The sequence below is a fragment of the Hyaena hyaena genome, unplaced genomic scaffold (genome assembly GCF_003009895.1).
Source record: "Hyaena hyaena isolate Hyena2069 unplaced genomic scaffold, ASM300989v1 scaffold_209, whole genome shotgun sequence".
NCBI lineage: Eukaryota > Metazoa > Chordata > Mammalia > Carnivora > Hyaenidae > Hyaena > Hyaena hyaena.
Window position 1 is genome coordinate 1715505 of NW_024080844.1, and position 24405 is coordinate 1739909.

The following is a 24405-nucleotide window of genomic DNA, read 5'->3' on the forward strand; positions in this document are numbered from 1 at the left end:
TTGCATTTCCAACAATAGTGCATGAGGATTCCTTATTCTCCACATCTTTGACAACACTTGTTATTTCTTATGGTTTTGATTCTAGCCATTCTGACAGGTGTGAGGGGATAGCTCACTGTGGTTTTGAGTTGCATTGCCCTGATGATTTGCAACAACACGGATGAACCTAGAGTATAATGCTAAATGAAATAAGTCAGACAGAGAAAGACAAATACAATTTCAGTCATGTAGAATTTTAAAAACAAATAAATGAATAAGCAAAGGTAAAAAAGAAACTGAAAAAAAAAACAAACAAACCCAACACTAGACTCTTAAATACAGAGAACAAACTGGTGGTTACCAGAGGGGAGGAAGGTGGGAGGATGGGTAAAATAGATAAAAGGTACAAACTTCCAGTTACAAAAGAAGTAAGTGACAAAGATGAAAAGTGCAACATAGGGAATGTAGTCACTAAGATGGTAATAACGTTATTTGGTCATAGATGGTGACCATTTATCGTTGTGTGCAACGGAAATGCATATATTGTTGAATCATTACATTATACAACCAAAACTAATTTAACACTGTATGTTAATTATTCTTCAATGAAAGTTAAAATGAAGCTTAAGCCCAATTTAATAAAACTTAAAAAATTAGGCACTTAGGTGGCTCAGTCAGTTAAGCGTCCGACTTCAGCTCAGGTCATGATCTCACAGTTTGTGAGTTTGAGCCCCACATCAGGCTCTGTGCTGACAGCTCACAGCCTGGAGCCTGCTTGGGATTCTGTGTCTCCCTCTCTTTCTGCCCCTCCCCTGCTCACACTCTGTCTCTCTGTGTCTCTCTCTCTCTCTCTCTCAAAAATAAATGAATATTTTTTAAAAAAAAATTTTTTTAATGATGACCTGGGGCGCCTGGGTGGCTTAGTCGATTAAGCATTAGACTTTTGGTACAGGTCATGAGGTTCGTGAGTTCAACCCTGCATTGGGCTCTGTGCTGGCAGCATGGAGGCTGCATGGGATTCTGTCTCCCTCTCTCTCTGCCCCTCCCATGCTCACACTCTCTGTCTCTCTCTCTCAAAAAAAAAAAAAAAAAAAATTAAAAAAAAATTATTTTTAAATGGTGGCCTTTCCAATGCTTACCTACATGATTTTAAGATCCTGGCAGTGCATGTTTCTGAATGTTTGCTGAATAATAACAAGCTAAAACTGGAATCATTTGGCTTGCCATTTACTTCTAAATATATCCATTTTCTAGTAATGTTGCTTTCCACAAGTAAACACCTCTTCCATTAAAGTGCATCTGCACAACTTTCAAATCTCTAACTCACTCCTAAAGTAATTACTACTAAATCAAAAATTACCTTGCCAAGCCCTGAATAGCATCGAGTATTATGTCAGACAAAATGCATGGAAAATACAGGTACCTGGGTTGCTCAGTCAGTTGAGTGTTCAGCTCAGGTTATGATCTTGCAGTTCACGAGTTCGAGCCCCATGTCAGGCTCTGTGCTGACAGCTTGCTTCAGAATCTGTGTCTCCGTCTCACCCTCCCCTCTCCCACTCGTACTCTGTTTCTGTCTCTCTCTCTCAAAAATAAATAAACATTTAAAAAATTTTTAATGGAAAATAAACTAAAGGAGTGCTTTTGTGTCTCAAATATTTCTGTTGAGAATATTTTGACTTCCAATAGGTTTTTCTACAACCTGTCCTTTAAAGAAGTATGTTCTGCTTCTGGCTGACACATTGAAATATTCTATATCTAAAGTTCTTTTTTAATGCACTATCTGTATGCTGAAAGTACTCTTCAAAAATGATTTCACATAAAACAATGCTATTTGGAAGACAGAGTCTCATGTTATATTCTCATATTATGTTGCATTATATTCTTCTAGCCAAGGTATATGACTCTAGACAGATGTAGAATATGATCTAAAATATGTAAGAGCTAAAATATTTTGTAGTATTAGAAATACTACCTTTTAAAGCAACTGAGAGTAGAGTTCTATCAATTCAGTGGTTTAAAGAAGACTACCTTGATTTTGTATGTCATGAAAATTCACTGACTTTAGAGCGATACTACCATAGGTTTGGATTCTGTGTATTATTATTAGTTCTTTGACCCCAAACGATTTATCCCAATTTTTCTAGTCAATTTCCTCATATGTTATATAAAGATGATAATAGTTTATTTCTAGGCCTAATATAGAAAATATGAAACTATATCTATTAAATATCTAATACATTATGTGCCACAAAGCAGATACTTAATCCATGCTAGTTGTCCTTCTTTTAAGTCAGTGAATAGAAGGAATTTTTATTTATTAAATTATATAATATATTCCTATTGAGTAGCAACTGTCATTCCATTATTTTTGTTCTCTCCCAATTCTAGTTCCATATATTTTTCATTTCTAAAGTGAATGGCATTTTTATAAGACATTACCTGAAATCTTATGTTCAAATTACTTTCTGGTAGATGCTTGCCACACTTGTTTATTCTTCTTCTTGAGCATATAACTCGATTACATTCCCAAACAGTCCTGTGGTTTTTGTTTACCAAAAAAGAATGTGTTTCTAGGTCTGGCCCAAAATTTTCCTGCAGGTGATCTCTGGTCTTGTGCTTTTTATGCTGGCTGGGAAGGAGATGACCACAACAATGTTTCTGGGAGTCTTGTCTAGAATATAGTGGAGTCACACAATGGAAGTAAGGGCTGAACTCTGTGATCAAGAGAACACTATGGAAGGGGCACCTGGGTGGCTCAGTCAGTTGGGCGTCCAACTTCGGCTCAGGTCATGATTTCACGGTTTGTGGGTTCGGGCCCCACTTTGGGCTCTGTGCTGACAACTAGCTCAGATCCTGAAGCCTGTCTTCAGATTCTGTGTCTCCCTCTCTCTCTGACTCATGCTGTCTCTATCTCTCTCTAATGTTAAATAAAACATTTAAAAAATCAAAAAAAAATAAAAAAGAGGGAGAGAGAGAACACTATGGAAGTGATGTTGCATGACTCCAATGCTAGGATATGAAAGGCACTGCAGTTTCCACTTTGGTCTCCTGAATGACCATCTGGGAAGCCATTATCCCAAAAAGACACTCAAGAAGCCCCTGTGGGGAGGCCTATGTGGAGAGGAAGCAAAGCTGCTTGCCAACCACCAGCATCATTTTGGTAATGTGTGGATGAACCTCCTTCTGCCCCACCCAGTTAAGTCTTCAGATGATTACAGCCCCAGACAACACTTAACTCTTCATAAGAAACTCTTGGCCCACACAAATTACTCCCTAATTTCTGACCTTCGGAAACCATAAGAGATAATAAGTGGTTTTGTTTTTAAGTAAAAAAAAAAAAAAAGAACTCTAAACTACCTCCAACATAAAAAAATTTAAATGGATCACAGACAAATCATTAAGGAAAAAAACTGACAAGTTAGACTTCATGAAACTTAAACTCCTGCTCTCCAAACGACACTGTTCATAAAATGAAAAAGCACACTACAGAATGGGACAAAATATTTTTAAAACCTATCTAACGATAGACTTTTATCAGAGAAAGAGAGAAATGAAATCTTAAAAATCAATCAGAAAACAAATAAACCAATTCAAAAATGGGCGACAGATCTGAACAGACTGTTCACAAGGAAGATACACAAATGGCATATATCATATGAAAAGATGAACAACATGAGGAGTCATTTGGGAAATTCAAATTAATATCACTAGGGACCATTATTCTCCCACTAGAATAGCTAAAATTTTAAAGGTTGACCATGCCAAATGTTGATAAGGATATGGAGCAACTAATACACATGCTGCTAAAGATGGATGATACAGCTACTCTGAAAAACAGCTTAGTGGTTTCTTATAAAGGTAAATACACCCTTCCCATAAGACCTAGCCAGTCCACTCCTAGGTATTTACCCAAGAAAAATAAAAGCATATACTCAGCAAAGACTTGTACTCAAACATCCATAACAACTTTATTCCTAATAGTCAACAACTACAAACAACTCAAAGGTTGATTAACTGGTCACATGATAAACAAACTGTGGCATATCTTTACAATAAATTGCTAGTCAGCAATAAAAAGGAACCAACTACTTATACAACACAGATAAATCTCAAACGATTTGTTATGTGAAAGAGGCTATATACAAAAGACTATATATGAGTCTTTATATATGAAATTGTAGAAAAGGCAAAACATGGGGACAGAAAACAGATCGGTAGTTGGCAGAACCACAGGTGAGGAGAAACGATAACTTGTGAAGAAGCATGAAGGAAATTTTAGGGGTAATGAAAATATTTTATATTGTGATTCTGGTGATGGTTATACAGTTGCATCCATTTGCCAAAATTCAATGAACTATACAATTAAAATGGGTACATTTGGGGTACCTGGCTGGCTCAGTCAGTAGGGCATGTGACTCTTGATCTTGGGGTTGCAAATTCAAGTCCTGTGTTGGGTGTAGAGAGTACTTAAAAATAAAATCTTTAAAATAATAAATAAACTGGGTACATTCTATTGCATGTAAAGTATACCTTCATAAAGTTTTATTAAACACTTAGAATAATGTCTGGCATGTAATAAACACTCAATAAATATTAGCCAAAAATAACTAGTATTTGTGTGGCAAGGAATGATTTCATAGAAAGACTGATAAATTCTACGATGCTTTTTGCAAAGGTGATATAAATTCAGAAATATATTTTTAATAAACCGTACCCTGTAAGCAGGTAATTTTTTAAATGTCCATTTATTTATTTTGACAGTGAGTGTGTACGTGCACATACTCACATGCACACAAGCAGGGGAGGAGCAGAGAGTAACAGAGAGAGAGAATACCAGGCAGGCTCTGTGCTGTCAACGCAGAACCCAACACAGGGCTCGATCTCATGAACCATGAGATCATGACCTGAGCAGAAATCAAGAGTCAAACGCTTAACCAACTAAGCCACCCAGGTGGTTTGTAAGCAGATAATTTAAGAGCTTAAAGTAAAGATCTTCCATTTAGTTCCAATTTCTATTAAAAGAATATTGAGCACAGAGCCAATGAAGTGTGACTCTTGTGAGGTTGGTCAGCATCTCTTAGAAGCATCCACATAGTAAACAGAGCAGATATCATGCTGTTTCAAACAAGTGAGTAGTAAAATGATAAGGCAATAACAAAAAACAAGTCAGAATTAAATAATGTCAAACGAGTATAGGACATAACATATCACTAGAATTCTAAAAACAATTGAGAGAAGTTGAAACTTCTCATTAAACACTTCAAAAGTATCCAAAATGAAATAGGAAGCAAAATAGCAAAGTGAGGCTGTCAAATTTAAATAGTTGCATAAGTGGAACTGGGAACTATGCAACCAAGGAACCAAAGGACCAAAATCTCTTCTGCATCTAGCAAAATCTAGCCTAAGAGCAGTAAAAGCTAGGAATAATCAGCATTCTTCCTCTCCGTCACACACACACACACACACACACACACACACACACACACACACACCTGTGAGGGTTATAAATAAAGCAGCTATACAGACAGAGACAATTGAATAAGTGTCACTTCTTACCCTCTTCTGCTTCATCCTCCTGTGGTGACATTGGACCCCCTCCACTAGTGGGAGTGACTGGCTCCTCCTTCTCAGACTGTCGCTGCAGACTTACTACCTCATATATTGCATCTCCAGCATTGGTATGGCCTTTTCCCTCATACTGAGAAAGATATAAACATGTGTTTCAATATTAGAAATTTTAAAGAAACACTGAAAGATAGTATTTCAATGTTCATTAGAGCTGAAATTAGGAAGAGCATGTCATGTTTGATCTACACCATGCCTGAAGTAAAAATTTTTTAAATATGTTGGTCTCCACATGATATTCTAAATGCATTATTCTTCTAGTAGTATTTTAACCAATGTAAGTTAATAACGACTTTGGGAGAAATTTTCTTTTTAACAAAAGAAACCCTGAAATACCACAGATTCTAGGGCAGATAGATAAGTAATGCTAAATTTCTAGGCCTGACTAGCTCACACTGAGATAAAGGGGTATCAGCTACATCCATCAAGTAATTCATGGAAGTAAAATATTCTTACCTTATAAAAAGTGAAAAGAGAAACAAGGAAACGAAAAACAAGTGGTAGACCTAAATTCAAACACATCTATAACTGTATTAAACATAAATGACCTAAACATACCAATTAAAAAACAAAGACTGTCAGATTGACAATTGACACAATTGTATCCTATATATTAAAAAAAAGAAAAACTTTAAATGTAAGAATATAGGTAAGTTAAAGTAAAATGGGGGAAGAAAATATACCAAGAAAAGACTAATAAGAAAACAGAAGAAACTACATCAATATAAGATAGACTGCCACGCAAGAAAAAAGTCACTAGGAATAAAGAAGGTGATTGAACAGTGTTAAAAGGATCAGTTTAACAAGAACACAAAAGCATCTCATAAGTAAATTCACCTAACAACTGGGCCTCAAATATATAAAGAAAGGATGGAGGCACTCAGCTGGCTCCATTGAGCTGGCTCTTCAGCTGGAAGAATAAACAATTCTTGACCTCAGGATTATAAATTCAAGCCCCACATTGTTTGTCGAGTTTACTTAAATAAATAAAATCTTTTAAAAACTGATGGAAATAAAGGAGATGGACAAACCCACATTTATAATTACAGAATTCACATTCCTCTCACAATAATAAAAAAAAGTAGATAAAAACACATCAAGGTTATAGAAGAATTAAATATCAACAATAGGACCTAACATTTATAGACCACTGCATATAACAAAGGCAGAATATACATTCTTTTCAAATGTGCACAGAACATTCAACAAGACAAACCATTTCCTGGGTTATAACACAATCTTTAAGAAAGTTTTTTAAACTGAGTTATAAAAAATATTTAGTGAGCATAATACAATTAAACTAGAATCAACAAGGGAAATATATCTGAAATATCTCCAAATACTTAAAAATAAAGTAACACACTTCCAACTAATCCATGGATCAAAGTCAAAGACAAAATGTTCAAATTACAAAATATCCTGAACACAACAAAAATGAAAATAAAACAAATCAAAATTAATGGAATACATCAAACAAGTGGGTATAGAGAGATTTAGAGCTACAAATGCTTATATTACAAAAGAAACACCCTAAAATCAACAATCTAACTTTCCACATTAAGAAACAGGAAAAAAATGCAAAATAACTCAAAGCAAGTAGAAACAAGGAAATAAACAGAACAGCACAAATCAATAAAAACCCAAAGATAGTTCTTAGCAAAGATCAATAAAATTATAATCCTCTAGCTAAACTGAACAAGCAAAAAAGAAAGAAGTTACAAATTGCTGATAACCAAGGAAAAAAGAGTATATGTCACTTGTACTGACTCCATGATATAAAAAGGAATAATGCAAACAGCCCTATGCATATTTACTGGACAGCTTAGATAAAATGGGTCAATGCTCTGGAAGCCAAAAATTACCCTTATCCAAGAAGAAATACATAAGCTGAAAAATCCAGTATTAAAAAAACTGAATCTGTAAATTAAATCCTTTTTGAAAATGAAAACTTCAGACCCATATAGTTTTAATGACAAATTCTACTAAATGTTTAAAGAAGAAACAATACCAATGTTATAAGAAAAAATTCTTCAAGGAAATATATAAAAGGGATTCCTAATTCATTGTACAAGGCCATTTCTTTGATACCAAAACTAAAGAAGGTATTACAAGAAAAAAAAAAGACCAATATCCCTCATAAAATAGACAAAAATCCTCCATCAAATATTAGCAAATAAAATCCAGCAACATAGTTTATACACATAGATATATATCACAACTAGTGGGGGTTTATCTGGGAAATGTAACAATAGCTCAACATTGACAACAATCAACATAATCCACCATATTCTCAAAGAAGAAAGACAAATGATAAACTAATAATGGCTTTTGAGAAAATTCAGCATTCATTCATTCATGTTAAAGACTTTCAGTAAACCAGGAATACAAGGGAATTTCCTCAACCTGATAAACAATATTTATGATAAACCTACAACCAATGACACACTTAATAGGAAAAGACTGAAAGCTTTCCTCCTAAAACTGAGAACACAACAAGGACGTACACTGTCACCATTCCCATTCAACATCATATGGAAGTCGTAGTTAGTGCAATAAAGCAAGAAAAAGAAAGAAAAGATACACAGATTGGAAAGGAAGAAGTAAAACTGTTCTTATTTACAAACAATGTAATTCCTTGTCAGGAGTCGACAAACTTTTCCTATAAAAAGCTAGATAGGAAATTTTTTTTAATAGTTTATGGTCAAGTTGGTTTCCATATAACACCCAGTGCTCATCCCCACAAGTGACCTCTTCCATGCCCATCACCCCCTTTCCCCTCTCCACCACCCCCATCAGCCCTCAGTTTGTTCTCAGCATTCAAGAGTCTCATGGTTTGCCTCTGTCCCTCTCCCCAACTATTTCCCCTTCTTCTCCCCCATTGTCCTCCATTAAGTTCCTCCTAATCCACCTATACGTGCAGACATATGGAAGCTGTCCTTCTCTGCCTGGCTTATTTCGCTCAACATAACACCCTCAAATTCCATCCATGTTGCTACAAATGCCCAGATTTCATTCTTTCTCATTGCCATGTAGTATTCCATTGCTAGATAGGAAATATTTTAAGCTTTGCAAGCCATCTGGTCTCAGTCACAACTACTTAACTTTGTTGTTGTGGATAAGTGTTACAATAGTGGTAAAATATTTCATCTGCACTTAGTTTCCTATATAAGCATAATTTTCTCTACTACTATAATCTCATGTAGACCTAAACATTGTATCTACCAATTGAGTTTCAAAATCAGATTTTTTTAATAAAAATACTTTTTGTTTCCAACATTCACATATCTTTAGATAACTAAAAATCAGTCTGTCTGTATGTATAATATAAATTGTCTGGCTCATGTTAGAATTAATTACGGCACTTTGAAACACGTAAATACAAGGCATCTGCTCAATAAATGTGGTTGACTAAAACACATTACAAAGATTCATCACACTTATGCAAATAAACTCTGATTGTGTTTAATAGTACACTATCATCAGATGTAAAGAACAATATGCTCATATCTTTATTCAGAATCTTTAGAATGGGGTCTGGGAATGTGTTTTTTTTTTTTTAAGAGCTACAATGATTCTGATGAAAAGCTAAACTGTGAACCACTGCCTATAAGAACTCTTGTTTTAACAAAAATGTCTAAAAAATCTGATAACAATCAGATAGGCTCACTAAGCTACAGATATATATAATAACATGAAAAAAATATTTGCAAGCAGCTTCTATTTGACTCTATACAACTGAAGGTAAAGAAAGTTCTAAATAAAAATGTTAAGTTAGTAAACCATTCACCTTCCACTCAATTTTATTTTCCCACAATCACAAAAGCACTCCAAACCTTGTTAATTTTCATCTTTATGCAATTAAAAGGTATTCCTCTTTTTCAGTTACTCTTACTTTTTTCCAGTTTTACTAAGCTATAATTGACATATAACTTTGTATAAGTTTAAGGTATATAACAATGATTTGATATATTATGTATTATATATTCTGAAATAATTTCTACAATAAGTTTAATTATTATCCATTACCTCACAAAGTTACTCATGGTTATACTAATTTATTCTACTTTGATTTAAATATGTTTAAATCAACATGCATTTCCAAAAGGAAGTTTTCCTTTTAGGCTTGTCAACTGTTAAAAAAAAAAAATCAGAGGCCCAAAATGGTGTCATTTAGACCAACTTCCCAAACTAGTACTTAATACATTACTAACTGTAGTTTCAAACTTCTCCAGAAATATAGCCTTAACTGGTTAGTCCGAAATTTTTCAATCCATACCAGTGAGTCTGCCACCTGGGTCCTCTCTACCCTGTAAAGAAAGATAAGGTAACCTACATGATAGATTTAAAAACAAACAAACAAAAACTTCCTTTTTCCCTAGAAAGCAGCCTCATCTGGAACAATCCTTTTCTTTTGCTAAAAAGACTTTCTTGCCCCACCTTCCTTCTATAAAAATCTTCCATTTCATACAACTCTTTGGAGCACTCAACTTGCTAGATGTGGTGCTACCCAATTCATGAATTGTTTAATAAAGAAAATGAGATCTTCATGTTTGCTTGGATGAATTTTATTATTTAACAGATTTGGTGGCAGTGGTGGGATCTGAAGTAAAATTCTGACACCTTCAGGGACAATGAGAAACACAGGTATGGTACCTGCAAACTCTTTGAGTTCACTGTCTTTCTCATCATTTTCAAGGGCTGTGAATAAGCAACTCTAGTCTGAGCTCTGTCTTTTTGTTTGCATTCAAGCTCCTAATCTGAATGGCTTTGCTTTAGGAGGTCAGTTTGAGCCAACAGTTATGCACAAAGCCCAACTGAGCTGGCAGTTCTGCTTAGAGCCCAGTAGAGATGCCAATTTTTCCCAGCCCAACTGAGCTGACAGAAGAAACCGCCCAGAACCAAGCCCCCAGCCCTTCAGACCACAATTCCCTGAGTAGAAAACCTCGGCAAGCCTCCACAGAATTGTCAGTGGTGTGCACAGGGCCTTCCTATGGCCAAGACACAGTATTGCTACTATATTAAGGCACATGTTTGTCATTTTGTGTAAATAAAGGTTATTGCTAATGGGATACTGGAGGCAAATAGCCACAAAAATCGGTGGGTACAGGTCAAGCATTTAAAAGCTATTAGAGCACTCGTCACTTCAAGAAGACTTCTGTGGTAGGAGCAGTTGATCACAGTTCAATTAAATTAACACTAGGTCATGTGACAATCTCCAGAAAATTTATGTGCAACAAAGTACACAGTAAAACACACACAATCCCCAACCCCGCAGCACACAACTTTTAGGTATTGGTTTGGCTCTGAGATACTCAAAGGATCCTTACACTCTAAAGAGTTACACACACTTGCTTATTTCATGCCTCAGAACTATAGCCCCAGAAGTTGCAGATATCTAGCAAGATGCAATGGCCATCGTGGAGAATACTCTCAATTAGACATGATATCTCATAGTAAAAAGTACAATTGAAAATAAGGGTTCCCAAATTAAAAGAACGGGACACCTATTTCAATTGGTATGAAGAAGCTTCCAAAAGGCTTCAAGATTCCAAATTTGTCTCATTTAAAGATTTATTACAAAAGGCTAATAAAAAATTTTAAACACAGGAGACAAAACTGTTGTCCTCTAGCCTTTTTTACCTGAGTACTCAGTGTCTACTAATTTTCTGTCTGAACTGAACAGTTACCTTTTAAAATAAATAAATAACATAAAATAATTAAATTAACAAATAAATAAATAACAGTTACCTTTTAAAAAAAAAAAAAATCACTGGGGCTCCTGGGTGGCTCAGTTGGTTAAGTGTCCAACTTCAGCTCAGGTCATGATCTCACAGTTCATGGGTTCAAGCCCCACATTAGACTCTGTGCTAACCGCTCAGAGCCTGGAGCCTGCTTTGGATTCTGTGTTTCCCTGTTTCCCTGTTTCCCTCTCTCTCTCTCTCTCTCTCTCTCTCTGCCCCTTCCCATTCATACTCCGTCTCTGTCTCCCCAAAATTAATAAACATTTAAAAAAATTTTAATGAATAAAAATAAAATAAAATCACCTGGGGTTACAGGGACCCTCCTCTGATATTTTCCATTTCTTGGTCAAAGATGGAGCTTCACAATGAAAACAATTTCTTAAACCAAATAAGGATCGTCAAGAGTTTGGGTTTTTTTGTTTTGTTTGTTTGTTTAAGAGATTCCCTCCTAGGCCCAGTCAAGAGAGCAAAATAAAAATTCACATTGTCCCATCCTTTCCCAAAGCCAGAACCATTAATTATTAGTAATCTCACTCTTAGGAATAACTATTTCCTTCATGGCCATCTCACCTTACATCCCAGTAACATGGCTTGGAATTTTTCCCTGCCCAGGACATGCAAGTGGTCAATTTTTTCTTTGGCTATCTTGGGGAGTGGCTCTAGCTCCTATAAAAATAGTACCTTTAACACCCTCTTTGAGGATATCCCTTGGATCCATGAGGTTGTTTGATACTTGGAGAAATCTTTACTGTTTGTTTCAGACAAAACCTGACAAGATGTTTGTAAAGGTTTATTAAATATAATCAGAAATTTGGCCTGACTGGAAAGCTGTTATCTGGGGCCTAAACAGAAATTTTTTAGGCCTTCTCCCCTATGCTAAATGTACCCAGGGGAAAAAAGGCATTCTCATAGGTTTGTCATTCCTGTGATATTATTTAGGCAACAACCAAATTCTGTAAGAAATTAGAAACAGCTAGCTGTCCTTTCTTCATAAACCAAGTCTTCACAGAACAGAGGTGTAGTTCCAGAAGCAATTCAAAGACCAAAATCCTTTTCACCAATTCCAAAACTTTCCCTATTTATCTCAAAAGGCTTATAAATACTGTAAAGTTTCTGGTCTTAAGGAAATGAAAATCCTCCTAAAAATAGTTACATTTTTCTTGGTGCATTTAAAATGTAAACACTCAGTGTTCTAACAGGTCTTCACTGAGAACTCTTTATCTAGCCAACCTCTTCAAAATGCAAACTTCAATAATTCTTATCAAATAAAAACCAGAAGGAAAAGCCATTTAAAACTTGACTTGCCAAGGACAAACACAAATCTTAAGAATCTTCTCCACAAATATTAAAAAAAGCTTTAACCATCTATACCAATAACCTTAACTTATTCCATTTACCAGAAAACCTCAGATCTAAATTTTGTAACTATGGTTTATACTTACTTTGGCAAACCCTCTTTCCCTACTATAGAGCTGAACAGTTTAAGCCAGAAAGAGATAAGACGACTCAACTCAGGCTCTAACTAAAACCCATTGTATTTATTTCTTGTCACACTTTCTGGAGGTACTGACAAAAACATTTTGCAATGACTAGAACATTCCAACCTACAGAACAGAAAAGCCTTTATAGCAACCAAATGCCTAGAAGATCACACCCCACAGCCCCCTTCCCTGCCCAAAATCTTTAGCTGAACACTTTTGGACCCTCCACGCATGATAACACACTCTGCCCATTCTTCCTGAACCTCTTCCTAGGAAACTTAAGTGTCCATTTTGCCAGGGGAGAGGTTGGTTGGTAAGGCTTGAACCTGCCGTGCCTCAGCTGCTAGCACTCCCAACAAATGTCTCCCTTTCTCTTTTCCAAACCCTTGTCTCTTGAGTTACTGGCTTCTCTCATGACCAGTTCATTCCGGTTTATTTGGCAATGCAGTTAGCAAATCCAGTCAGGTGCTATCCTTTTGAAACTGTCCAGCCTCCATGAGATTCTTCAGGAAAGCTGGCTGAGACAGCGCACCAGAGCTCATCAATTTGTGGGGTGGACAATGCAGTTGGCTCAGGCTTATCCATTCCTTTCCTGACTTACTGGCTGTCATAGACCCTTCGGTAACACTTATTTCATGGCAGTAATTTTAAAACAAACTAACAGGGTCTGAATTTATCTGCATGTTCATGTGGGTCTATATGTGTGTTCTGTATATGTTTCTGCCTCTGATAAGAATTAATTTGTAGAAGACCTCCATTTAGTTTGTTTTCAAGGCAAGCACTTGTAAGAAGTGGTCATTCTAAAACTAAGAAACTAACCCAACCTTGCCTAAACAATGTGTCACTGCTAATAAATGCCTTTCTTCTTTTTTTTATGCCCTCTGCTTTTAAAAACCTTTCTCAAAAAATTTTTTTCAATAAAAATAAAATAAATTTTTTTTTTAAATTTCTTATTTACCTCAGTGAAGCTCCCTTCTACTTGCAAGATGGGATGCTGTCCAACTCATGGATTGTTTAATAAAGCCAATTAGCTCTTCAAATGTACTCACCGGAATCTTTCTTAACAACATTGTCTCATAGGCTAAAATATATTCTGCTCTCAATTTCTGCCGTACTCATAAAAAATGACTCGCCTATTTCCTCAAAGGGACTTCTTTTAAGCCCCACTTTGTCATTATACTGCTGTGGTCCTTCCCTTTCCTAAACCCCACAGCGTTCTATACATTATTTTCATTCAGTATTTATCATATCCTTCTTTGTAAAATGGTGATTTTTACACATTTTCTTATTAATAGAAAGTGACACAGAGATCCTTTAGGAGTAAGAATTATATTTTAAATACATTATCCTCATTGTGACCACTACTGCAGATATTATAAATTAACTCTGAATTAACTTGACCAAGGATTTGTAGTAAAATCTTTTATGTAGCTCATTAACACTAATTCAAATGTCACAAAATTTTAGAGATAGAAACAACTTCAGTAATACAGAAGTAATTAATGCAGAATTAACCTACATTCTTATTTTATAATAAGGAAACCAAGGCTTATAGAGACCAAGGGAGTCCTAATATGATTTTTTGAATTCTCTCTTGAGAACAAGCCTCACTTGACATACTTATTTCATATACAAATCCAAAACACTTTTTTCATGTATCAAATTCACAATATATGATACACACTACATATCTATACAGTAGTAAGTGATTCATTTCTAATCAAATGTAAAATTCAATATGTGCTTTCAGGCCAGATGCTCCAATAACTAAATACAACTTAATTTTTTATTATTAGAGTTTTAAAACTCCATAGTAAGCAACACATTTTTTTCATAAAATCTGTTCATCATGGTTATAAGACATGCTAATATAAATTATTTAAATTATTTAAACCTTGCTAATTCTAGAACATATGCTTTGTAGCTCAAGAAATGTCAATCTGCATTAAAATATGCTGTGCTGGCCTCAAAATGTTTTGGATTTCCTAAACTAATCTAATGTAAAATAACATTTCTTAAGATTATTCTTAAAATGAGTATTATACAAGCATTTCTTTCTTTGTAACACTGTTTTTTATCTATCATTGCCTCATATTGTTCTTTCTAGCTTATCACACACATCTCCAAAATAAGCAAGAATTCAAGAACCACCCCCAACATGTTTTTACTTGCTGACTCAACTGACCTCTGGGGAACTGAACTCTGTTTTACAATAACTTCATCTAATCATCTAAATCTGCTATTTTTTCCTGAAACTCTCTCCTCATAGATGCCTAATTATGAAATAAAAGATCACTGAGTTCACTGAAGTAAATGTTGCATTTTTCAAGCTCATCCCCATATGCTTTCTCATTTTTATACATAGAATGGCTTTGCTGTTACCAATTTTCACTACATTTTGGAACTGGAACAAAGTAGAAAACATTTTTGTGAAGAGCAACACAGCTAAGAATGTAGCACAGCATTACTGTGAACAAAAGCAGTTACCTCTGTTCACAGGAAATCATTACATTTCAAAATGACGAAGAAGTGGTATTTTAAGAATAATAGTCTTTAAAAAATGAATAATACCATAGTCTTAAATGAAAGAATATCATCTGGACCTAAAGAAAGTACGGCTATGAAATAAGCAAAATTTCATTATTAAATATCAATTACATTGCTACTTCCAAGTAGCTCTATCACATTACCCTCTAGGTGGTGATACCCCTTTTTTTAATCTGTTAAATTTTAGGGCACTAAAGAACACAAATCTTTAGATAAGAGTTATTCTTCATTCAGAGACCACTTGGTAATGCTTTCTTAAATACCACAGCGCAAAGACAAGGGAGAAGAATGCTAATACTTAAGAATCTCCACTCACTGGGCTTGCCTTCCTGCTTTGCTTTAAAAATGGCCCATTACAGGGGCACCTGGGTGTCTCAGTCAGTTAAGCATCTGGCTTCAGTTCAGGTCATGATCTCACAGTCTGTGGGTTCGAGCCCCTCATCGGGCTCTGTGCTGAGAGCTAACTCAGCCTGGATGGAGCCTGTTTCAGATTCTGTGTCTCCCACTCTCTCTGACCCTCCCCTGCTCATGCTGTCTCTCCTTCTCTCTCAGAAATAAATTTAAAAAAATAAAAATAAAATTTTTTTTTTTACAAATAGTTTATTGTCAAATTAGTTTCTACATAACACTCAGTGCTCATCCCCAAAGTGCCCTCCTTCATGCCCATTCCCCCTCCCCCCCACATCCATCAGTCCTCAGTTTTTGTCAGCATTCAAGAGTCTCTCATGGTTTGCCTCTCTCCCTTTCCCCCACCATTTCCGCCCTTCTTCTCCCCCTTGGTCCTCCGTCAAGTTCCTCCTAATCCTCCTATACGTGCAAACATATGGTATTTGTCCTTCTCTGCCTGACTTATTTCGCTCAGCATAACACCCTCAAGGTCCATCCATGTGGCTACACATGGCCAGATTTCATTCTTTCTCATTGCCATGTAGTATTCCATGGTATAGATAAACCACATCTTCTTGATCCATTCATCTGTTGATGGACACTTAGGCTCTTTCCATGTTTTAGCTATTGTGGAGAGTGCTGCTATGAACATTGGGGTACATGTGCTCCTATGCCTCAGCATTTCTGTATCCCTTGGGTAAATTCCTAGCAGTGCTATTGCTGGGTCATAAGGGAGTTCTACTGTTAGTTTCCTGAGGAAGCTCCACACTGTTTTCCAGAGGGGCTGTACCAGTTTACATTCCCACCAACAGTGTAGGAGGGTGCCCGTTTCTCCACATCCTCGCCAGCATCTAGAGTTCTCTGATTTGCTCATTTTAGCCACTCTGACTGGCGTGAGGTGGTATCTCAGTGTGGTTTTGATTTGTATTTCCCTGATGAGGAGGGATGCTGAGCATCGTTTCATGTGTCTGTTGGCCATCTGGATGTCCTCTTTGGAGAAGTGTCTGTTCATGTCTTCTGCCCATTTCTTCACTGGGTTGTTTGTTTTTCGGGCGTGGAGTTTGGTGAGTTCCTTATAGATTCTGGATATTAACCCTTTATCTGATATGTCATTTGCAACTATCTTTTCCCATTCCGTTGGTTGCCTATTAATTTTCTGGGTTGTTTCCTTGGCTGTGCAGAAGCTTTTAATCTTGATGAGGTCCCAACAGTTTATTTTTGCTCTCGATTCCCTTGCTTTTGGGGATGTGTCAAGTAAGAAGTTGCTGCGGTGGAGGTCAAGGAGGTTGTTTCCTGCTTTCTCCTCTAGGGTGTTGATAGTTTCCTGTCTCACGTTCAGGTCCTTTATCCATTTTGAGTTGATTTTTGTGCATGGTGTGAGAAAATGATCTAGTTTCATTCTTCTGCATGTTGCTGTCCAGTTCTCCCAACACCATCTGTTAAAAAGGCTGTCTTTTTTCCATTGGATATTCTTTCCTGCTTTGTCAAAGATCAGTTGGCTGTATACTTTTGGGTCCACTTCTGAGTTCTCAATTCTGTTCCATTGGTCTATGGGTCTGTTTTTGTGCCAATACCATACTGTCTTGATGAGCGCGGTTTGTAGTAGAAGCTAAAGTCTGGGATGGTGATACCTCCCGTTTTGGTTTTATTTTTCAGTATTACTTTCGCTATTCGGGGTCTTTTGTGGTTCCATACAAATTTTTGGATAGTTTGTTCTAGTTTTGAGAAGTATGCTGGTGCAATTTTGATTGGAATTGCATTGAATGTGTAGAGTGCTTTAGGTAGTAATGACATCTTAACTATATTTATTCTTCCTATCCATGAGCATGGAATGTTTTTCCATTTCTTTGTGTCTTCTTCAATTTCCTTCATAAGTTTTCTATAGTTTTCATCATACAGATCTCTTGTATCCTTGGTTAGGTTTATTCCGAGGTATTTTATGGTTTTTTGTGCAATTGTGAAGGGGATCAGTTTCTTGATTTCTCTTTCTGTTGCTTCATCATTGGTGTATAAAAATGCAACCGATTTCTGTACGTTGATTTTGTACCCTGCAACTTGGCTGAATTCTTGGATCAGTTCTAGTAGGCTTCTGGTGGAGTCTGTCGGGTTTTCTATGTAGAGTATCATGTCATCTGCGAAGAGGGAAAGTTTGACTTCCTCTTTGCCAATTCTGATGCCAAAAAAAAAATTTTTTTTAATGACCCATTACTTTTTTTAAAAAAGAGTATATGTAATTAAGGGCTCTCTGCTTTCTGGCTTAAAATTTTTAAATAGTAATTTTTCAGAATCAATTCTTTTTATTCAACTAATATTTCCTCAAGTTTTCAATGAGAGCCTATAGTAAACCAACTATTCTCATTTCAGTAACCAGAAGGCACAACTGCTTTATTCAGTTTTAGTTCTTTTATGTATTCTCATGAGAAAACACACTTTACAGTACAATAGAGAGCAAATCTGATGGTAAGTGATAGCATCTAAATGTTCCCTGTGTCTTAACAGTTCTTTAGGTTAAATACCACCAGCAGAACATAAAACTATAAAACACAAAGCAAAGCAAAACAAAAACATTACTAGAAAGGTGGTATTCCAGTCAGTTTCTTATCAAAAGATTCCTTCCACTAAATACCTTATGGATTATTGGATGTACAGCTTTATCTTCATTAAGAGAAAAGGGAAAAATAATAGTTCATCAAATTATTTCTTATGTAATTTATTAGAACAGCAATAGCTGACATCACTATAAAGCCATGCTAAAAAGAGGGGCACCTAAGTGGCTCAGGAGGTTGACTGTCTGACTCTTGATTTGGGCTCAGGTTATGATCCCAGAGTCATGAGATTGAGCCCAACACACGCTGGGCTCTGCACTGACTGTGGAGCCTTCTTAGAATTCTCTTCCTCTGCCCCTCTCCCCGACTAGTGCTCTCTCTCTAAAATAAAATAAAATAATATAAAGAAAACCAAGGGCCCAAAATGGCATCACTTGGGTTGAGACCCCAAATGAGTAAATTGGGGCTAAATACCTAAACCAGTCAGCCCGGAATTTTCTGATGGGTGCCAGTGAATTAGCCAAATGGGCCCTCCATCCCCCAAAGGAAGATGAGGTCATCTGCATGATAAGACCCTCTATAAATCCCCCTAAGGGAAAGTGACCTAGCCTGAAACAATCCTTTTCTTTTGCTAATATTCTTGCCCCACTCTCCTTCCTATAAAAACATTCCATTTTGTACAAGTGTCTGGGGGCCCCCTCTCCTTGCTATATGGGGTGCTGCCCAATTCATGAATCATTTAATAAAGCCAATTATTTTGTTTTCTTTTTCAATTCTTCATGTATTCTACTTAACATACAGTTGTAATATTAGTTTTAGGTGCAGAATTTAGTGATTCATCACTTACATACAACACTCAGTGCTCATGACAACCACTGCCCTCTCTATACCCATTCCCTATTTAACCCCTCCCCCTGCTCACCTCACCTTCAGTAAGCCTCAGTTTGTTCTCTGTAGTTAAGAGTCTGTTTTCTGGTTGGCCTTTTTGTTTTCCCCGTGTTCATATGTTTGGTTTCTTAAATTCCACACATAAGTGAACTCATATGGTATTTGTCTTTCTCTGACTTATTTCCCTTTGCATAATATTCTCTAGCTCCATCCATGTCCTTACAAATGGCAAGATTTCACCTTTTTTAAGGCTGAGTAATATTCCACATCTTCTTTATCCATTCTTCAGTCGATGGACATTTGGGCTCTTTCCAGAATTTAGCTTTTGTTGATAATGCTGCTATAAACATTGGGATGCAGGTGTCCCTTACAATCAGTATTTTTGTAACCTTTGGGTAAGTGCGTAGTAGTGCAATTGCTGGGTCACAGGGTAGTTCTATTTTTTACTTTTTGACGAACCTCCATACTGTTTTCCCAGTAGATGCACCAGTTTTCATTCCCACCACTGAGAGGATTCCTCTTTGTCCAGATCCTTACCAACACAAGTAGTTTCCTGAGTTAATTCTAGCCATTCTAACAGGTGTGAGGTGATAGGTCACTGAGATTTTGATTTGTATTTCCTTGATGATGAGTGATGATGAGCATCTTTTCATGTGTCTGTTGGCCATCTGTATGTCTTCTTTGGAAAAATGTCATTGGTTTTCTATCCATTTTTTAATTGGATTTTTTGGGTTTTGAGTTGGTAAGTTCTTTATAGATTTTGGATACTAATCCTTTATCAGATATGTCATTTGCAAATACCTTCGCCATTCCATAGGTTGCCTTTTAGTTTTGTTGATTGTTTTATCTTGATGAAGTCCCAATAGTTTATTTTTGCTTTTGGTTCCCCTGCCTTAGGAGATATATCTAGTAAGAACTTGCTATAGCCAATGTCAAAGAGGTCACTGCCTGTGTTATCCATGGTTTCTGGTCCCACATTTAGGTCTTTACTCCATTTTTCATCTATTTTTGTGTTTGGTGTAAGAAAGTGGTCCAACTACATTCTCTTGCATGTAGCTGTCAGTTTTCCCAACACCATTTTTTTTTTATTTTTTTAAATGTTTATTTATTTTTGAGAGACAGAGTGGAAGAAGGGCAGAGAGAGAGGGAGACAGAGAATCTGAAGCAGGCTCCAAGCTCTGAGCTGTTAGCACAGAGCCTAACACAGGGTTCGAACTCATGAACTGCAAGATCATGACCTGAGCTGAAGTCGGATGCTCAGCCAACTGGGCTGAGCCACCCAGATGCCCCACCAACACCATTTGTTGAAGAGACTTTTTTCCATTGGATATTCTTTTCTGCTTTATCAAAGATGGGTTGACTATATAATTATGGGTTTATTTTTAGGTTTTTTATTCTGTTCCATTGATTGGTATGTCTGTTTTTTTATGCCAGTACTATACTGTCTTGATCACTACAGATTTGTAGTATAACTTGAAGTCTGGAATTGTGATGCCTACAGCTTTTTCTTTTTCAAGGTTGCTTTGGCTATTCAGGGTTTCTGTGGTTCTATACAAATTTTAGGATTGTCTAGTTCTGTGAAAAATGCAGGTGGTACTTTGACAGGGATTGCATTAAGTGTGTGGATTATAATAAAGTCAATTAGACTTTCAAATTTACTCTGATATTTGTTTTTTAACAAGTTATGAGTATTTCCAATATAAATTCTATTTTGGGGTACCTTAAAACGGTCATTCAAAAACTTATTTTGAATTGATATAACCACATAGAATCTGAAGCAACAGAACATTCCAAAATTCTAATTTTGCTTTCTATTGTTTGGAAGTCCTTCCATATATTAAAAAAGAAGAAGAACAAAAATATCAGGTGATGCATAATTTCTTTTAAATGAGATATATTTGACAGTTAATGTTAGATAAGGTACCTAAATGTATTGATTTGATACATTTATTACTGCAGTACAATTACCATTGTAGCATTAGCGAACACCTCTATCATGTCACATAATTATCATTTCATTTTTGTGGTGAGAACAAAAAACCTAGTTTCTTAGCAACTTTAATGTTTGTAATACAGTACTGCTGACGACAATCACTATGATGTGCATTAGACTTCCAAAACATTTTTATCTACTAGTTGCCAGTTTGTACATAATTGCTTGACAATGCCATTCCTACCAAAAGAAATTAGTTTACTTTTAAATTATCTATGATGTCATTCTTCTAAATGTTGGCAATAAAAGGTGTTCAACACTTGACTCCGTATTTTGATGTGGTGCTCATTCACCAGTTTGGCTTAGCTTCCAAACCCAAAAAAAAACAGAATTTCCTTAAAAGTCTAATTTTATGTATTGTTGACCCTTGACCAACATGGGTTTGAACTACATACATGTCCACTTATACATGGATTTTTTTTCAATAAATATGGTACAATATATTTTCTCTTCCTTATGATTTACTTAAGAACATTTTCTTTTCTACAGTTTACTTCATTGTAAAAATACAGTATATAATACATATAACATACAAAATACGTGTTAATCAACTGGCTTCGAGTCAACAGTAGGTTATTGATAGTTAAGTTTTGAAGGAGCCAAAAGTTATACATAGAATTTCATTGCATGAAGGGTCAACACCTCTAACCCTACATTGTTCAAGGGTCAACTGTATAAGATAAAATAAAATGTATCCTCATACTTGGGATCTGTACCCAGCATCTCTTCTGTCTCCCATTCAACCCTCAATCAACTGCACTCTGACTTCTGCCCTACTGCTCCTTTGAAACTGTCCAAGGCTACAGTCTAAGATCATGTCTCTTATTTAGGAATCGACTCCCTAGTTAACCTCCCTGCAATAACTGATGCTGTGGGCATTCTCTCCTCCTGGAAACAATTTCCTTCCTTGCCTTTCCTGCTCTCATGATCTTGTGAGTTCATCCCTAGATCTGTGCTTACCCTTCTAGATTTATTTGGCTCAATCCCTTTCTACCAATCTTTCAAATGTGTCTCTATTTCTTCCACTTCTCATTCAACACTTGGATTCTATGTGATTTCATCTGCTTCTATTTACAGTTCCCAAGTATTAACCACTTTTAAAATCTTTACTTGCCAAGGTTAGGATACAAATATCCAACTGCCTACTAACCTGGGAGCCCCACAGGAACATCAAATTCAGCATATCTGAAACTCCACTGGCTTTCCTCACAAGTCTCATAACTTTTCTACCTGGAACTCTATCTCCATCAAGAAGATCAACAATCAGCCAGTCACTTGGAAGTAATCCTAGCACCCTTGTTTTCCCTCAACCTCACATCAAATCAAACACCAAATCTTACTATTTTTACTTTGTAATGCGCCTCCAATTCCTCTGTTCTACTATCCCCACTGCCACTGCCTATCTTTAGACAATCACTGTTTCTTATCCTGACCATAATAGCCCACTCACTTCATATATTTTCTGCCTCCAGTATCAACAGCCTTTTCACTGCTGTCAGAGTGACCTTCCTCGGTTATAAATCTAGAGTCATTCATAGCTTTTAAAATCCTCCCAACCTGAGCAAAGTCTCTAAATTTCTAGGCATGATAATGACCTGCCTATTCAGAGTAATTACACCATGTCCACTGATGCTTCAGCAATATCTAATTTTTCTAAAGATCTTAAGCATATCACCTTGCATCAGAATTTTACAAATTTACTCAACTATTTTCTCCAAATGAAATGCCCTTCTCTGCCTTGTCATACTTCAAAAGCCTGACCTTTTTTACTGGTTATTCATTGATTCATTCATGTATGCATTCATTCACTTTAGGCTGAAGATACAAAAGACTCTGCCCAAAGAGAATACAGATTAGATAGAAAAAAAAAAAAAGTAGTCAATTAGCATTAATAATAACAATAGTAATATTTATTAAATAATTTCCAGGTGACAAGCACTGTTCTAAGGGACCGTACATGAACTCTTATTTATTCATCAAAACAACTGTGATATTGTGACATATAGTAAGATACATATATCTAACTATATATATGTCTTCATCCTGGCTCCTGAAAACAGTCTACAGTTAAAAAGGTGAAAGAAATATCTTTTGTTATGATATCTGGGTCTTGTTCAGTTTCTGTATTAGCTCCAGAGCAATAAAGGTAAAAGGAGAATCTTTTGTTGTTGCTAACATGCCCCTTTCAGCCACACTGGAGTTCATGTTAATGAGGTAACTTTTGGAAAAGCCCCCAAGACGAGGAGGAGGAAAGGGATGGATGCCCGGGGAATCCACAGTGTGATTAGAGGGTCGTAACTTTCAGACCCTCTCCCCAACTTCCAAGGAGGAGAAAGGGGCTATTCAGCAAGTTAATCACTAACGGTCAGTGATTTAATCAATCATGCCTACACAATGTGCATTAAAAAACCCTATATAAAGGGATTCAGAAGGCTTCTGGGTTAGTGAACACATGGGAGTGGAGAGGGTGACAAGCCTGGAGAGGGCATGGAAGCTCCACAATCTACAACCCTTCCCCCCACACTTTGCCCTGTCCATCTCTTCCACCTGGCTGTTCTTGAGTTACATTGTTTTATAATAAACTAATAATGTAAGTAAATTGTTTTCTTGATTCTATGACCCATTCTAAGAAATTATCAAATCTGAGGTTAAAAGAAAATGTGTCAAAGTGGACTCAGGACTGGTGTCTGAAGTTGGGGATAAAGGGACTCAGTCTTATGGATCTGAAGACTTTAACCTGTGAGGTCTGTGCCAACTCCAGGTAACGTCGTAACTGAACTGTAGGATACCCAGTTGGTGTCCACAGAGTTGGACAACTGATTGATGTGGGAAAACACCTATCTTTCTGGTGTTAAAAGAGAAGTGGTGTGAATCATAGTAAAGAAAATGGAGGTTTTTTTTTTAACAACTCTTATCAGGTGGTATAGTAAAACTCTACATTTCAGAGATAGAGTATCTTGCCTAAGGTTAAACATCTAGAAAATGGTAAGGTAAGATACAACCCCAGGAGGAATGAGTTCAATCTAATGTGGTGAGTGTGATTAGTGAGCACAACTTCTGTACTTTGCATATACTTCTACTGTTGCATGTATTATCTAGTGGTATAATATTTTTACTACTACATTCTTACTCCTTACACACAGGGAACATATATTATCCATCCATGTATCCCTAACACCTAGCATAATGCCTATCACATCGTAGCACTAAATAAATAT

General features: G+C 36.2%; 1 protein-coding gene across 3 annotated transcripts in view; it reads right to left on the bottom strand.

Moving 5' to 3' along the window:
• Positions 1–24405, bottom strand: part of RABGAP1L (RAB GTPase activating protein 1 like) — a 746017-nt gene that overhangs the window by 575334 nt on the left and 146278 nt on the right. For all 3 annotated transcript variants that reach the window (XM_039242373.1, XM_039242375.1, XM_039242374.1), the window contains one exon: positions 5536–5677. In XM_039242373.1, coding sequence (XP_039098304.1) covers positions 5536–5677 — 142 coding nt within the window. The remainder of the gene's footprint in view (positions 1–5535; positions 5678–24405) is intronic.